Source organism: Emydura macquarii, unplaced genomic scaffold (assembly GCF_026122565.2).
Source record: "Emydura macquarii macquarii isolate MOO-44397 ecotype Brisbane River unplaced genomic scaffold, CSIRO-AGI_Emac_v2 contig_2422, whole genome shotgun sequence".
Taxonomy (NCBI): Eukaryota; Metazoa; Chordata; order Testudines; family Chelidae; genus Emydura; species Emydura macquarii.
The window spans coordinates 43,827,270-43,844,634 of record NW_027132559.1 but is presented as its reverse complement, the minus strand read 5'-3'; the positions used below and the strand labels follow the sequence as shown (position 1 = coordinate 43,844,634).

At 40.6% G+C, this 17,365-nt stretch overlaps 1 protein-coding gene across 5 annotated transcripts in view; it reads left to right on the top strand.

The window, feature by feature from the left end:
• The window catches only part of ABI1 (abl interactor 1), a 111,914-nt gene that overhangs the window by 28,471 nt on the left and 66,078 nt on the right, over positions 1–17,365 (top strand). For all 5 annotated transcript variants that reach the window (XM_067562394.1, XM_067562392.1, XM_067562395.1 and 2 more), the window contains exon 2: positions 3,135–3,302. In XM_067562394.1, the coding sequence (XP_067418495.1) occupies positions 3,135–3,302 (168 nt within the window). The remainder of the gene's footprint in view (positions 1–3,134; positions 3,303–17,365) is intronic.

The following is a 17,365-nucleotide window of genomic DNA, read 5'->3' as shown; positions in this document are numbered from 1 at the left end:
GTATAGATAGTATAGTGGTTTAAAATAATAGTAACATTTCTCTGTTGTCACTCTTGCCATCCCCAGAGGAGTTGAATCAGTGGTAGCAACTCTGGTTAGTAGAAAACGTTCAGCATTTGATACATGACCAGTAACACTGTTTGTTTTAGTTAGATTCTTGGTATTAGAATCATAGAATATTAGAGTTGGAAGGGACCTCAGGAGGTCATCTAGTCCAACCCCCTGCTGAAAGCAGGACTAACCTCAGCTATATCATCCCAGCCAGGGCTTTGTCAAGCCTCAGCTTAAAAACCTCTAAAGATGGAGATTCCACCACCTCCCTAGGTAACCCATTCCAGTGCTTCATCACCCTCCTAGTGAAAAACTTCTTCCTAATGTCCAACCTAGACCTCCCCAACTGCAACTTGAGACCATTGCTCCTTGTTCTGTCATCTGCCACCACCGAGAACAGCCTAGCTCCATCCTCCCTGGAACCCCCTTTCAGGTAGTTTAAAGGCTGCTATCAAATCCTCCCTCATTCTTCTCTTTTGCAGACTAAACAAGCCCAGTTCCCTTAGCCTCTCCTCATAAGTCCTCTGCTCCAGCCCCCTAATCGTTTTTGTTGCCCTCCGCTGAACTCTCTCGAACTTGTCTACATCCTTTTTGTAGTGGGGGCCCCAAAACTGGACACAATACTCTAAATGCGGCCTTACCAATGCCGAATAGAGGGGAATAATCACTTCCCGCGTCCTGCTGGCAATGCCCCTCCTAATGCAGCCCAATATGCTAATAGACTTCTTGACAACCAGGGCACGCTGCTGACTCGTATCCAGCTTTTTATCCACTGTTACCCCCAGGTCCTTTTCTGCAGAACTGCTGCCTAGCTCGTCGGTCCCCAGTCTATAGCTGTGCATGGGATTTTTCCTTCCTAAGTGGAGGACTCTGCACTTTTCTTTGTTGAACCTCATTAGATTTCTTTTGGCCCAATCCTCCAGTTTGTTTAGGTCCTTCTGTATCCTATTCCTACCTTCCAGGGTATCTACCACTCCCCCCAGCTTAGTGTCATCCGCAAACTTGCTGAGGGTGCAATCTACCCCATCTTCCAGATCATTAATGAAGATGTTGAACAAAACTGGCCCCAGGACCGACCCCTGGGGAACTCCGCTTGTGACCGGTTGCCAGCTAGACATGGAGCCATTGATCACTACTCGTTGAGCCCTATGCTCTAGCCAGTTCTCTATCCATTTTATAGTCCATTTTTTTGTGTTTAAGTTCGCCAAAGACTTCTTTGTTAAGCCAAGCTGGACGCCTACCATATTTGCTATTCCTTCTGCACATCGGGATGGTTTGCTCCTGTGCCCTCAATAATTATTTTGAAAGTGTTCTTGGATCCGTTGGCTTCTGCCAGTACGTGCTACAGTAGTGAGTGGTAGACTCTCTACCATTAATAATTTTTTATTAGATTAGACTTCATTGTTTTTGCTGCTTGTTGCAAAGAGTCCTCTACTTCAATGTCTTTTCTTTAATTTGCCCCTTTTCATGGAGAATGTCATGCTACCAGTTACTAACACTTTCTATTAAACCATTACTAGAAATGAATCTTTAAATATTTATTTATATTATGTAAAAAAGACTGTCTTCTTTGACCCTGACACAATCCTTTAATAGTGTCATCACCCCTCAATATTAAACAAAAATGTGGAGGTGAAAGAGTTAATGGTGCAAGATTTTAAGAATGGTACTTACGCAAGCAGAAGTCAGGAAATGCAGGGCTGAGGCAGAGTGCAAACTGAATTCCTATTTCCTGATTTTTGCTGTGCTTAATTTAAACTTCTTATTCATTGCGAGGAATGTCTCTTTTTCTCTTCTCCGTTATTTTCAAATTCTTTAAAGAACAACAGAAAGAGAAATTATATTTGAAAGGTTTCTCTTCTAAACATTTCCTTTCTCAAAAGCAGGTGTAGCTGCTATTGTGACTAAGTGCTCTATAAATCAATAAAATACCAAGAAAAACACCCCAAAACAAAAAAAAACCAAACAAACAAAAACCCTTATATTTGCAGTAGGTTATCCTGATGAGACTTCATTCCTTCCCTGCACATTTCACCTTGTCAGCAGAAAATAATTCCTCCTTTGGTAGTGACCCAAGTAGATATGAATTCCTGCTCTGAAGGGTGACATGGGGACTAATGTCAGTTAAGCTTTGAAGTTCACACCCTATTGAGGTGTGGTATAGGGAAAGGGAAAGTTCACACCTCTTCAAGTTTGTTTGGATACAAACAATATGCGAAGCAAAGGCAAAAGTCACTGCAAGTGCATCTATGTGCTGGTGTTTCTTTGCTTCTTTTCTTTTTCCACTGGAAGACCCTGTTAAGAAGGGTAAGGTGGATGGTGGTGGAGGGGTGTATGTTACCACAGGTGAAAGGTGAAAATCATCTTCATGGTGAGGGGAGAATCAGCAAAAGTTTAACTACAATGGCCATGGGGATACTTGACACTTTTTGTTTCCTTGCAGGGAGAAGTCTGAGGGGGAGATTTTGATTTATACCTTCTATCCCCTCTGATAGCCTTAGTTTGAGACTGCTTCCTCAGCTGAAGGTTTATTAAACTCTCATCTGAAGAGGAATAATTTCACAAAGGCTCTTGGATGGAGAAGCCTTCTGTATGCATGTCCTCCTGACTCTCTCTACTCTTTCTCCTCCCCCACTGTGGGATAAGCAGCCAACACAGCTGTTGGTTTGGCTTCATAGACTGCATGTGCAGTGGGAGACACCCCACTGTGGGAAAATGTTTTTCCCTTTTTTAATGGGCTTGGGTACTGTGATCTCATCAGAGATCAGAAAAGCTGGATTTCACTCTTCTGGGGAATTGGAAGCTTCCTTCTGGGAAGTGAAGGATAGATGAACTACAAAAGCACTGCTCTAGAGAATTGATAGTATTGTCTTGACTTAGAGAATCACTTCTTAGCATAGAACATCTTTACTTAAACAAAACCATCATGTTTTTGTGTGTGTGGTTCCTCTCCCCCCCCCCCCCCATCTAAGTTTTTGTTTGATGAAGACTTTGATTGTACAGGCAGAGCAGTTACTCAATGAGGCCTTTTTGAGGACTTACATTCTAAAAGTAATGTCTTGAATTACATCTTTGTTTTCCAGGCTCCTGATAAAAGGAAAGCATTAGAAGAGACCAAAGCATACACAACCCAGTCTCTAGCCAGTGTTGCTTATCAGATCAATGCATTGGCCAACAATGTACTCCAACTGCTGGACATCCAGGCATCCCAGCTGCGAAGAATGGAGTCCTCCATCAACCATATCTCCCAGGTAACCTTTTACATAGAGAATTGAAATGCAACAAGAGAACTTCTGCTTTGGGGACCTAGCCATTTAAAAATTTTCCTGGGGTTTTAACCCACTTGCACTTGGGCAAGGTCTTCCTCTTGCAAGAGTAAAATGTTATCAGTGAGTCTTACAATTGTTCATTACTAGAGGAAAAGTTACATTCCAATGTTTGTTCTGCCTCATAAATAATGTTTTAAAGGTTCAGAGTTGGGTAATTATAGCGTGTGGTTTTTTTAATTTTAACAATCCTTAACTTCATTTAAAAAAAATTTCTGTGGAGTTAAGTTTAAAAAGCAAAGGTTTCAACTCCAGCTTATGAAATCTGCTAAAATAGTAAAAATACATAATTAAATACTAAACTAGTTTTTCTATTTGGAGTATGAAGCAAAAAATTCAGTCACTGAAGTTTGTTTGGATTTTAAATGGGAAATAGAGTGAGACTGCTAGTCCAGAGCAAAACTGAGAGAAACAACTCTAAAATGTTTTAGTAGCAAGCCAGTATTGTCTTATGTTCCCATTGCTATCATAGTATTAGCTTCTGCTGCAAGGAGTTTTTCTCATTCATATCCCAGCGTTAACTTATTCATATAATCAAACAGACAGTTCAAATATGGAATTTGGGTTGTGCCTTCTCCATGACTTTAGGACTGTCCTTAAATTACATAATACATTTTTTGGTCATTTCCAAGACTGACCCATCCCCTACTAACACTTTGTAACATTGAAACATGCAAAATGAAGGAGCCACTCACCCCCCTAATGCATTACTTAATTTATGGGCTGTCTCTTTCATCATCTCCTCCTGCCTTGCTGCTTCCCTCAATCTCGTGCTACATCTTTGTCACTCTCCTTGCCACTTTTGTACGTCTTGAGGCGAATCCAACATTTATTATTGTTAGTGGGTGGGAACAGTTTGCAGTTGCCACTGTTTGAATGGCAATGTGGCAAATACGGTCATGAGGAGGAAAAACAGAAGAGCATTTCCGAATATGGAGTATTCCTACAAGTGAGAAGCATTTGAAAGGTGTGGCTTTCAGAATAGGGGGAAGTGTTCTATGCTCCTAGATTTGGGTAGCTTCAGCAACAGGATTAGTCAATCTGCTGTTTCAGTCAGCTGAAAATTTGAATAATTGACCCAATGCTAAAAATATTCTCATTCCTCATTTTGAGCTTGTGTAGGTGATGGTCACCTAAAGAGTAAGGGGGGGCTTGATAGGCGGGTCACAGGGATGGTAGGAGAAAGCAACACTATGGGGGATCGTCAATACAAAAGGGTTGGTTTTTTGGGGGTGACAAAGTGGAGGAAGGGAAAGGGAGGATAAAATCTAATGACACACTCAGTCCTTCAAAAGTGTCTGGTACATGGGATGGCTAAAAGGTTCTTGAGAGTTTAGTTCTTCATCCAAACTCGTTTACCCAGTCCTAATTCTGTATTCACTGCATAGCTTACCCAATAACAGAAGACTATGGACCTGAAACAAAGCCTTGTTCAAGAAACACCTTTTCCATATACTAAATAGAGAGAAACTTTTAAAAAGTTTGGAAAAGTGAATTTTGAAGGTCTCTTTTAAACTACTCTATACTTCTGTGTTTGGTGATTTTGGGACCCTTTGTTGGCCAAGCATCCCATATTAGTTGTATACCCTCCTGATCAAGCACTTGAGATCAGAACCTATTTTTTCTGTGGTTTCTACTTCACCTTTTCCCCCGTCAGCCTCTTGTTGTGTTGAACTTACAAAATGCTGTGGCAATTGATTCTAAAATCTTCCTGCTAAGGAGAAGATGCACTGTACTACTGCAGGAGGTGGTGGGACTTCATAGAATATGCAAATACATCTTGCAAGTAAAAAGCCCTTCTTAAAGTTGTTCTAAAACATTGGTGTATTTTTAACATGTTTATTTTATATGGCTTTTTAATATTATCAGATTAAAAATTATCTCAAATTGTCGTCTAAACATCTAACTACTTGAAGTAAAATTGCTGTAGATAATATATTTCTAGTTATATAAAGGATTTAGAAGGATGTTTCTGGACCCTCAAATCTTACATGCCTCCAAAAGAGTAACTGGATGGGGAATAGAAGTTCAGTACATTTCTATCTCAACATGTTCTCTTTCACCACCACCATATACGTAACACCATGCTCCTTGGTCCATTGGTAGGACTAATAATGTAAAAGCTGAAATATTTGATACTGGCAGAAAAGCTGTAACCTCCTGTACTATTTTGTGTTTTGAATTGAAGGCACTATTCTGAATGTATTGAGTCACCTGATACATGAACTGTTTGCTAAAGACTGTGAACAATCAGTGCTTTGTGGAGCTTTTCAAGAGTGTTTTGCAAGATCATTTGTAGTTTCCTTGGCTGTTGGGTCTTTCCTGAAACTAATCCTAATTATAAAGGACTCTTTTCAGACTTATTTTACAAAATTAAAACTAGATACACTTTTGAATTTGCATCATTTGTATGTTATGGGGTTTTTGTTTTGTTTTTTGTTTTTGTTCTACAAACCACCCCACTGTATGGTCCCTTACTGCCCATTTCAGAAATTGGTCTTCAGAATTTGTCTTCACTTAACCTTACGTGGATCACCTTTGAATATTTCCATTGAAGCAGATCAGATGCATGTATCTAAATTGGAGAGTTTTCTAAAGTCTGCAAGGAAGAAGAGGACCAGAGCCAGGCTAGTATACACAAGGCATGCATTGCGCAAACTTCTGCACACAGCTTTGCAAATGTACCTCAGTTGTTCACAGCAACACTTCTATTAGTCATGGGCATCTCTGGAGTATTGCCAATCAGTAGCTTCATTTGTAACCAAGTCTCCAGAGGAAAAAGGTGTGGTTCTTTAGGTATTCTGCCCTGTGGGCAGAATATCTCCCTCTCAATCCAAACCACACACCGTGACCATGTTCTTTTCCAGGTCACCAGTGCATGTTTCTGAACACATTTCATTCTGTAATCAATTTGAATATTGGACTAAAGCATTGCCCAGGAGTCAGTTGCCTCCTTCTAGACTTTTTGGGTTAAATGGCTCACTGTTTAATCTTGACTTTAAAAAATTGTTAAAGTATTAGCATCTGTATTAAAACAGGTTTTAAAATAAGCCTGAATAAAATATAACAGTGAGCTGTCTTCCCTGTAAGGAAGATCCATAAGGATAAAGTACTAAGTTTAATATAACTGCAGCTCTCAAGAGCTGAGTTGTGCACATGGAGAACTTGACCGCTTATTACCAAGCTTCAGTTCAACTTAAAGGCAGACCAAAAAGAGGGCTTTACACAAACAGATGATAAACCTATTTGGATGAGACCTGACAGATCTGGCTTCTCAGAGGCTCTTTACTGAGCTGCTTCACTGTTGCTTTTTGGTGCATCTGCCTATGGAGCTGTGTTATGGAGGTTTTTGTTTTTAATCATTGACACCTGCTTTGAGCTTTGCTGCATTGCTCCCACCCTTTCTATGTTGAGCAGATGTCGTAAATGCAGAGCTTTCCGTAGCATATTTGGAGGTGCTTGCAAAGCCCTCCCAATGCAATCGAATCTGTCTGGAGTACTAGGCGCAGGATAGGCCTAAGGATTTTTGGGAGAAATAATGGGATGACACTTTAGGGGGTGGACACTGGCACATGTATCTTTAGGCCCCCACCCCATAGACTTCCTGCTCTGGAGGCAGAGTCCGTCTGCATGTTTCTCTCAACCTTAGTGGTTGGTTTACTTTGGTTTATATTGGCCTTGAAAACATAAACCATCTTCTCAAAGGAAAGCTAAAATTTACTTAAAAAAAAAAAAGGGGGGGGGGGGAAGAGGCAGAGAATCTCTTGTAGTTCTAGTTTTTTCTAAAATTAAGTGGGTCCCTTGGCTATGGGCTTTGGACACCAAAGGGCAGCTCTTGGTAAAGAGAATGCGTTATTAATGAAAACACTGCTTGCTTTTGCAAAAAGATGGGTTTCTGCACTATCCTGATTGGGGCTTGTTTTGTGGGAAATATTAATATTAAGGTGTATTCACACACACTGTTGTCTGATTGTCCCTGGTTTCCTGCTTAAAAACAGAGGTTAGCTTAAGAAACACACATAATTAAGATAACATTCTACCATTACCTTTCCACTGTCTTTAAGAGAATGAAGACGAATCTGGCTCTGTTGCTAAGGAGAGTTGGGCTGATTGGGACATGCTTGTTTACTATGTCAACTGAAAAACATAGCTTGTCAGCACTCATGCAAGGGCAGCTGCAGTTTTGGGTTTCTGCCCCCCTCCGAATATAAACAGTTTTAAAATAGCTCATTATTTAAATCAGTGCCTATTGAAGTGTGGAGAAAACATGTAGGGCCAAAATATAAAATAAAATGAAATTAAAATTCAATGTGCAAATTCTTCCCCTTGACTCGAATGCTGATTTCTAACGTGGAGGGATATGACAGAATAGAAACTTCTGAAAATGTAATTCAGTGGGCTATGCAAGAAATTACTAGGATGTCTTCTGATAACAGTAAAATGTTGGAAGCTTTTAGAACTAGAAATTGAAGGCCCAGGTTTAGTTTAAAAGATTATTGCCTGTTAACATTTAACCATTTGTATATTTGGCTTTTTACTCATATATGGTGTTCGGACTCCTTCTGTTTAGTAATGTGTTGCCTAATTAAAGCTAGTGTTACTAATGGAACACGCAGGTGGTATCTTTTTCTCTTAAGGTTTCTTCTCAGACTCTCAGCTGTTGGCTTGAGTCAACAGTTCTGCAAATGATATAAATGCTTTGCAGTACCTTTTCCTGTTGACCTTTTTCTGTTCTCTTGATCTAGTTGGGCAAAGATGGGGGGGGCAATGGGCACACAAGCTCCATCTATAGCTGCACTGTTTGGGGAAAATCCAGTTTTTCTTTAAATCTCTGTGGCACAGTAGTCACCATGCATCTCTGGAACAGCATCCACTGTTGACACTACAGCCCCGAATTTGGTGCCCAACTGGTGGGCAGCAGTTTGGGTAGCTTCCACAGCACAATTGCTGCTGACCTATCCATGGTGAAAAGATGTTCATATCATGGCAGAGAGATTTCTACATATTGCCACTTTGTTCCCTCCTTCTCCCATCCACCCCTCTAATTAGGACATAGTATGGCTTTGGTAACTATTCTGTCTAATGAAGTAATCTTGATGCTGCCACGTGCTGGGGTTCATTCAGATTAGTGAGGGGTTGTCACACCCTGCCCTGTAACCTTAGGTGCATAATTTGCTCTGCTGCTGTAGTGCCCTTGTCTGGACGCTCCCAGCCAGCATACAAACTTACACTGTGTGAAGCAGCTCTGGCTCAGCATCTCTGATTCCTGCAGCCTGTTTGTTGCACTTCAGCCACACTCTGGTTACACCTGGCAAGGTGACCCTAACAACCGCCGGTTCTGAATTTTCCCAAAACAGTGTGCTCTACAGTGTGCAGCCCTCTCCTGGACCATTGGGGGAGATGAAGGTTGGTTTGTCCCTTTAAAAATATTGTATCCAGCAGCTTGCCACATTACCAGGAGTTACCATTTACTTTAAATCAAATGCAGCGGTGGGTTGGTTTAAGAACAATGGCTCTCAACCTCTCCAGACTACTGCACCTCTTTTAGGAGTCTGGTTTGTCTTGTGTACCCCAAGTTTCACCTCACTTAAACTACTTGTTCACAAAATCAGACAGACAATACAAAAGTGGCACCGCACACTATTACTGAAAAATTGCTTGCTTTCTCATTTTTACCATACAATTATAAATCAGTTGGGGTGTGTGTGTGTGTGTGTGTGTATATATATATAATATTGTACTTGTATTTCGGTGTATAGAGCAATATAAACAAGTCAGTCTACGAAATTTTAGTTTGTACAGACTTCGGTAGTGCTTTTTATGTAGCCTGTTGTAAAACTAGGTAAACATCTAGATGAGTTGATGTACCCCCTGGAAGACTTCTGTGTACTCCCATGGTATGCGTACCCCTGATTGAGAACCACTGGTTTAGCTTTGAAGAAAAACAAGTTTATTAAGAAAATAGGATGGGATTTTAAGTGAGTTCAGGTATAAAGGATGGAGTTAGAAATGGTTTCAAGCAAATTAAAGTGAAAAATGCTTTCTAGAGACTGATTTAATAAAACTAGTCTTGGTTTAAGGCAAGATTCTCCTCACGCTGCCTTGCAGCAAGATGGCTGACCAGCCCCTCTGGTCAGGATCTCCCATAAAGTCCAAAGCGCTCTGTTCCTGTGTTGTCCTAGTGAAAGATAATTGGGTTCTTTGCCCCTCTCTTTCATAGTCTAACAAATGTTTGAAATGGATTTTTCGGGAGGTTACCCCCCAAAGGAAAGCTCATTCAAGCTGTGAGGCAGGAGGCATGGAGTCTCCTGGCAAAGGAAGTTCCATGCTGGCTTCTTTCCCTGCTGGTGTGTTCAGGAACTAGCTCAATTTGCCTTTTAGCAATCTCTTTCCCCGTCATGGTGCTGCTTTTATGTAAATTGCATTCCCATTGTCTCTTAATGCAGCGGTTCTTAACCAGAGGTCCTTGGCCCTCTGGAGGGTGGGGGGCGAGCCAGATTCAGGGGCCACAGGGCACCGGGGCTGAAGCCCTGAGCACCCTCCCTGCCCGGTGGGACTGAAGCCCTGAGGCCTCCCTGCTGGGCCTTGGAGTTTTCATAGTATATCCAGAGGGGGGGAGCTCAGAAAGAAAAAGGTTGAGACCCCCTGTCTGAGTATACCTTGGAAATATCTCCCAAGTGGCAGAATCACATTCCTTTGTCTACAATGGGGTAACTTTACCTCTGCCTGACAGACACACTTTAACAACATAATTTCCAATATGTTTGTAATTCTGAATTTGTCCTCTGTGCAGGAATATTAATGATCAATAATTGTCCGCTTTCTGTTATCGTAATAACACCTTTTTTGATACAGGCTATGACATTATTGAGCAGGGGTACACTGATGTGATCGGGTCAGCTGAAACTTATTATCGGATACCAATGAGCCCTTGGCATTGGGGTGCTGTTAGGATCACAGGTGTTTTTTGCCATACCATGATGTAGCAGAAGGTTACATTAGTTTTCAACACCGTTTTGGCCATTATACCTATTTCTCCACTGAAGGGCTATAAACTTTGGACACTTTATTTTATGCTAAATTGAGAAGCCTAATAGAATCTCTGGTTTTCTAAAATCAAAGCCAGAAGCCCACTACCCTGAGAATTGCCCTGAAAGGGCTTTAGCTGGTGGGTTTTGTGCAGCAAAAGAATTGAAAGATTCCACAAACATCTTAATCTGTAATGAAAATCTCTCATCCTTAGAAAACCACAAAAATTAAATGCATCACAAACATGCTTTTAAGTCAAAATATTACGCACTTCAGTTGGTTACTCTCTTTTCATGTATCTGATTTGACTGTTGCTCAGAATTCATTTCCCTTCTACTTCAAATCTTTAAACAGATGCTTTTCAAATTTGAACATTGTAAACACTATTGTTTTTACACTGGCTTGGTGTTTTAATAAGCTTTATAATTGGGCAAGTGATGTAAGATAGAAGAGGAAGGAAATGCTAGGTACCAAGTGAGTGAAATGAGAAGATACTGTCTATCATAGCAGCAGGAAATTGGGTATTATGTGCTATTGGACTTAACAAATATCCACACTATACCATGCAATTAATCAGAGGAGCACAATATCTTTCTTGTGCTAACTACAACAGTTTTTTATGTTTAAACTGATCATTTGCAGCAGAAGATAAACCATTTTGTGAAGCAGTCAACCCTTTTGCATTACTGTATCACTCAAAATGACCCCTATGCCTTGATCAGAGCCTCACCAGCATCAATTATGCCAATGATATAGCGCTAATTGTCGAACCAATGGATGAATCTAGTGGAGGCACTTAGAGCCCTGGAGAGCTCAGCAGCAAAAGTCAGCTTGAAAATTAATTGGATTAAAACCAAAATTCTTCCAGTTGACAATTTTCAGACATGCTGTAGACTTTAGCAACTTAGTGGGCAGCCACCTAGTCGAGATTGTTGGTCATGTCACCTACCTCTGTTTTGTTGCCAATAATGTGGGTGGCTTTGGGAGAGCACAAGAATGAGCTTTGAAGCCTGCACTGCAAAGTGTTGTCAGTAATGGGGTACCTCATCAAGAACATCAGTTTGCAAACTGCATACTGATAGGTAGAGAGAAGAAGCTGAGGATATAGAATGCTTTGGTCAGCATTCTGATTTATGCATTTGAAACATGGCCTCTCACTGTCAAGAGTTAGAAGAAATTGGACACCATTCAGATGAAGCCTTTCTGAATGATTGATTGAAAAACACCAAATGGTATGAATTAAAGATAAAGGCAGAGATGAGTTTTCTAATTAAGCAGGTACCAAACTTTCTCTGTCACCCAATGCTCTCTAAGGTAGTGTGGTCATCTGCCCCAAATGCCTACCAACTTCCCTGCAAGAATCATCTTCGACTTTGACCCAATGAAAGCAGGTTGGAAGACTTCCCCACTTCCCCCAGGGCATTCCCCCCTCGGGAAAACGTAATGGCTGGATGGCATCAACAGACACCTGTCCCTCACAAGCAGTCCACCTTGAAACCTGCCACTTTTGGCTCAGGACAGCACATTGTGGAGGGGCAAAACAAGTTCAGTGGCCTTATGCAGTTCAAGGCTCATCTGTCCCTCTAATCATTACCTGATGCTGCTCATCCACATGTGCACTAATGATACTGCCAGATCTGACCCTGAGCAGTGACTACAGGGCTCTAGGAGCTAGAGTGAAGACATTGGGGTGCAGGTTTTGTTCTCATCCATTCACCTGGTTGAGAATAAGGACGCAGGCAGGGCCATACATATCCTAGAGATGAAAGCATGAGTCTGAAGGTAGTGTTGCTGCGAGGGCTTCAACTTCTTTTACTATGGGATGCTGTTGTGGGGGAAAAAGGTCTACTGGGTAAAGATGGGGTCCACCTGACCAAGAAGGGGAAGAGCATTTTTGTGTACTAACCCACCAACCTAGTAAGGTGGACTTTAAATTAGGTTCAAAGGGGGCAGGTGACATACTTACCTGGAGGCTTTAAACAAAAGTAGGTTAAATGTTTGGGGGAGGGGGACGGGGAGGGAGGGGAGAGGAGACATGGAAAATTACAATAGGGTCATAGGAACAAAAAGGGAAACCATTGGGGTAAATCTACTCACCATTTTAGATATCTATACACAAATGCAAGGAGTATGGGGAATAAACAGGAAGAACTGGAAGTATTAGTACATAAGCTAAACCATCACTTAACTGGCATCACAGACTTGGTGAGAAGTCTCATGACTGGAATATTGATGTAGAGGGGCATGGTTTATTTAGGAAGGAGAGTCAGAGTAAAAAGGGAGGTGATGTTCCATTGTACATCAAGAATATATGCACTTCTTTTGAGATCCAGAAGGAGGTGGGAGGCAAACCAGTTGAGCATCTCTGGGTAAACATAAAGGCCTAAAAATAGGAATGATGTCTATGGTACTATAGACCACCAAATCAGGAAGAGGGGGTGGATGAGGTACTTCTAAAACACATAACAGAAATATCCAAAACACAAGATCTGATAGGAACGGGGAGGGAGGGGGGAGACTATAACTACCCAGAGATATGTTAGAAGAGTAATACTAATAAGTGCTTAGAATGTATTGGGGATAACTTTTTTTGTTCCAGAAAGTGAAGGAAGTAACCAGGGGGTCAGCCATTTTAGGCTTGATTCTGACCAAAAGGAAGAAATTGGTAGCAAATCTCCATGTGATAGGCTATTTGGGTGACTGTGATCATGAAATCATCATTTCATGATCCTAAGAAAAGAAAGGAGGGAGAGCAGTAGAATAAGGACAACAGACTTAATAAAAAAAAAAAAAAAAAAAAAAGCAGACATTAACAAACTCAGAGAAATGATAGTTAAAATCCAATGGGAAGAAAATGTAAGAACAGTTGTTCAGGAGAGCTGGTAGTTTCTGAAGGAGACCATATTAAAGGCACAACTGCAAACTATATTGCTGCAAAGAAAAGATAAGAAAAATAGTAAAAGGCTAATATAGCTCCATTAGGAGCTCTTTAATCTAAAGAATCCTACAGAAAGTGGAAACATGGGCTAATTGCTAAGGAGTACAAAAGAGTAGCAAAAGTACGTAGGAACAAAATCCGAGACTAATGTGCAAAATGAGTTATAACTAGCAAGGGACATAAAAGACGTAAAGAAGAGGTTCTTCAAATAAATTAGGAGCAAGAGAAAGCTGAAGGAAAGTGTAGGTCCTCTACTTACACGGAAAGAGAGTTAAGAAGTGATGATGATAAAGCTGAGGTGTTTAATGCCTATTTTGCTTCAGTCTTCATTAGAAAGGTTAATGGTGACACAATATCAACACAATTAATATTAACAGTGAGGAAGGAATGCAGGTTAAATTAGGGGGAAAATAGGTTAAACAATATTTAGGTAAATTAGTTTTATTCAAGTCAGTAGGGCTTGATGAAATTCATGCTAGGGTCCTTAAGGAATTAGCTGAAGCAATCTTGGAACTGTTAACAATTATCTTGGAGACTCCTGGAGATGGTTGAGGTTCCAGAAGATTGGAGATGGGCAAACAATGCTCCCCTTTTTAGAGATAAGCACTAAGAGGAACTGGGGAACTATAGACCAGTCAGCCTAACTTATCTGGAAAAATACTGGAACAAATTATGAAACAATCAATTTGTAAGCACCCATAGAGGATAAGAAGATTGTAAGTAATAACCAGCATGGATCTGTCAAGAACAAATCATGACAGACCAACCTAATTTCCTCCTTTTGGCATGGTTACTGGCCTCCTGGATGGAGGGGAAGCAGTAGATGTGATATTAGTAATTGATAATGTTAAGATTTTTGGCATTATTTTTAGTAAAAGTTAGGGACGGGTCACGGGCAGTCAGCAAATATTCATGGAAGCCTAGGACCTGTCCGTAACGCAAAATGGGGCTGATTTGGGGGGGAGGAGAGGATGAGAATCTGAACCCTGCTGTGGGAGAGGAGTGGAAGTGGGTGGGGTGTAGCACCCATGGTGGCACAGCACTCTGGTGGGCCCTGCGGCAGTGCGGCGTTCTGGGACAACCTGTTTTAAAACATCATTGGATGTTTGGACAAACACCCGTCTAGATTTTCTTTGTTCTGCCACAGCACAGGGAGCTGAACTTGATGACTACTTGATCTCTTCCAGCCCTATATTTTCAGGATTCTATGAGACTAACCTAGCAAACCCTGGACCAAAGCATTCTAGGGGTTGTAGTTCTGAGAGTGATTGATGGGAACTCTAGTTACAGAGCAGGGCCTGCTGGGGAGAGGGAGAGATAGGAGATAAATAAGCTTCCCTGCCATCACAAGCAGGAGAGAAGCAGCCTGTGATGGGCTCCCTAGTGGGCAAGCCCTAAAGAGAATGGGTGAAGAAGCCTGGGAATCACTGGCAGGTGAGAGCCTAAGTGATGGGCAGAAAAGAAGCAAACATAAGCAGTAACTATTGTGTGGGGAAAATGAAAAAGTTTGAGGCTAGAGCAGAGAGCAACTTCATTATTTGTGGCTTTAGGGCTGGAGCCTGTGGTAAAGGGAGAGCATGGGCTGTCCTGTACCTTAGTGTCATCTTGAGCGCTGCTAACCTTGTGAGAAGGGTGGTTCCCTGCAACTATAGGCAAACGACTAGTCATGAACCCTAGAAAAGTAAAATTCCCACAGAGACTTGAGAAAGCGTTGTGGCTCAGACTGGAACTAAGTTTGAAAGTTTTTTTTGTTTTTGTGTTTGGTTTTATTTTGGAATTTTTCCTGAAGGTTTCTTCCTCCCTGTAAAAAGGGAGGAGTTCTTAGTTTAGCCTGTTAGCCAAAGTACCTTTGACAGTGAAAGGGAGATGGTGTGACTGGGGAACCGAGGCACAGCTGCATCCTGAGAGTGAGGGATCAACATTTTTGCCACAACTAAAAAAAACTTTAAAATCTGCAAATAGTGTGCATGCTACTCTGGTTCCTTTTCTGCATTTAATGAGCTAGGAAACAGTGGTATAATTTATCCTTGCCTCTAACAGTAATTGTTTGCTTTCATCTTCTTGGTTTCTTTAAATAATTGGAGAGGGCAAATCACCTGATGGCCTAGAATGTGTCCTAAAATTGGGCAAACTTTCATTAAACCTTGGGTGTAGGACTATGATAAGCCATTGGCCAAACTGTAGACTTATTTAAAATGTAAAACTCTTCTTTGCTAAAGCATGTAGAGATTTGAGATCCATGATCCACTACAGGTTTTACTGCGCACTTGCATACAATCCTAAACTTAAAAAATATTTCCTGTACAGAAGTTGCCTGTTTGTGGGGCTGCAAAGTTGCAGAAACTTTGGACATGTCTCTTGACCAGTGTCTAGCACAGTGGGACCTTAATCTGATTGGGGTCTCTGGGTGCTACTTTGATATAAATGTGTAGAACCATATTATTATCTTATTTAGTCACTGTGGTGACTCCAGACTTAGTGATATGATCAGAATTCAGACCCACTCTGAAAATATTAGAGGTTATCCTTTTTAATTTTCAAAATGACACATGGATTACTTTAGCTGCAAAAATACCAATAAAATATATTGGTTGGCTTATGCCTGCCCATGAATGCTAGCACTATTGACTGACATTAACTACAGTACACAATCAGCATAGCAAGATGGACAAATATGCACTTTCATTTGTTTGCTGAAAAGAATTAGTCTTCAGATTTTAGCTATGATCTGAAATCCGTGTGGATTTGATCTATTAGCAAACCAGCTCTGTATGTAGGTGAACTGAATGCAATTTGTATTACAGCCTTTGCAGCTTGTACAGGTAACAAGGCTTTTATAAAGAGCACATCCTAAACATGGAAATGTTTTTAGAGTAAAAGTTGTAGTAAACTGCAGATCTTACAGTTCTACAGATTCTCACATTGGTGTAATTTTCTGACTCTTTAATCTATAGAGGAAAATAGGAATATGGTAATAGTAATAGGAATATGATAACCTCAAAGAAATAGGGATTTAGCCCCTGGCTTTTGGAGCCTGGACACCTTTGCTTTGTGTTATAATCTCCACTGCTGTTAACTATTTAAAAAGTTATTTTTGGTATCACCCTGGCAACAGACAGTCTAATGATAAGTGAAGCAGCAAAGAATTAACTAATGATCACTTGGTTCTCCTATGATGGGGATGCACATAATTCTTGGCATGGTGGAAGTTGTCCTTTATTTAAAAAATGAAAAATCCATATTTTAACTTGAGCCATGTTTTAACATACAGGGAAACAGTTTTTGGCTAAGTAGATCATATTTGTAGGAAATGGAGGCTTTCAAGAGAGGCAAATAATAGAATATAAAAATGGAAAGTTTTATATAAATTTAAAGAAATGGGTGATTGTTTAGATTTGTTAAATATTCAGTGTGCCTTTTGGCAACACACTTAAATCTAAAGAAACTTGCCTTGAGTATTAGAATTACTTCCATAACTGCTCATTCCAGTGGAGAAAGGTGCTCTGTGTCTTAATTAACTGACTGAACACTGGAAGACAGAAAAATCATTTGTTTGTTTGGTCAAGACTAGGTAGATTCCCTAGGTAGATTTCTGTGGAAGTTTGCTCTGATTGAAAAATGGTGACAGCTCAACTAGATGCTATAATTGTTTGGCTTTGCAATTTTATTTTTCAATTGGAATGTGGGGTGTATATAGAAAATAAAGGTGTCTCAGAGCATATATTTGATTTCTGGTTGATTGCAATACATTCTTATCCCTTTTGTCTTAGATTATAATTTTTAAATTATACCTAATCAATAGCCTACAGGCATAAAAATGGAAGCCATGTATTGTTGTTTACAGTCCCAGGCAAAGACTTAAGAGCATGTGTTTTTAGTCTTCTTCTCCACCCCCTCATGCCCCTAGGAGGCGGGGGGTGGGTGGGTGGGTGTGTGTGTGTGTGAGAGAGAGAGAGTAAACTGTTGTCTACTTCTGAATAAGTATTATATGAAAACAAATTAATATAAAGCAATTTGATTT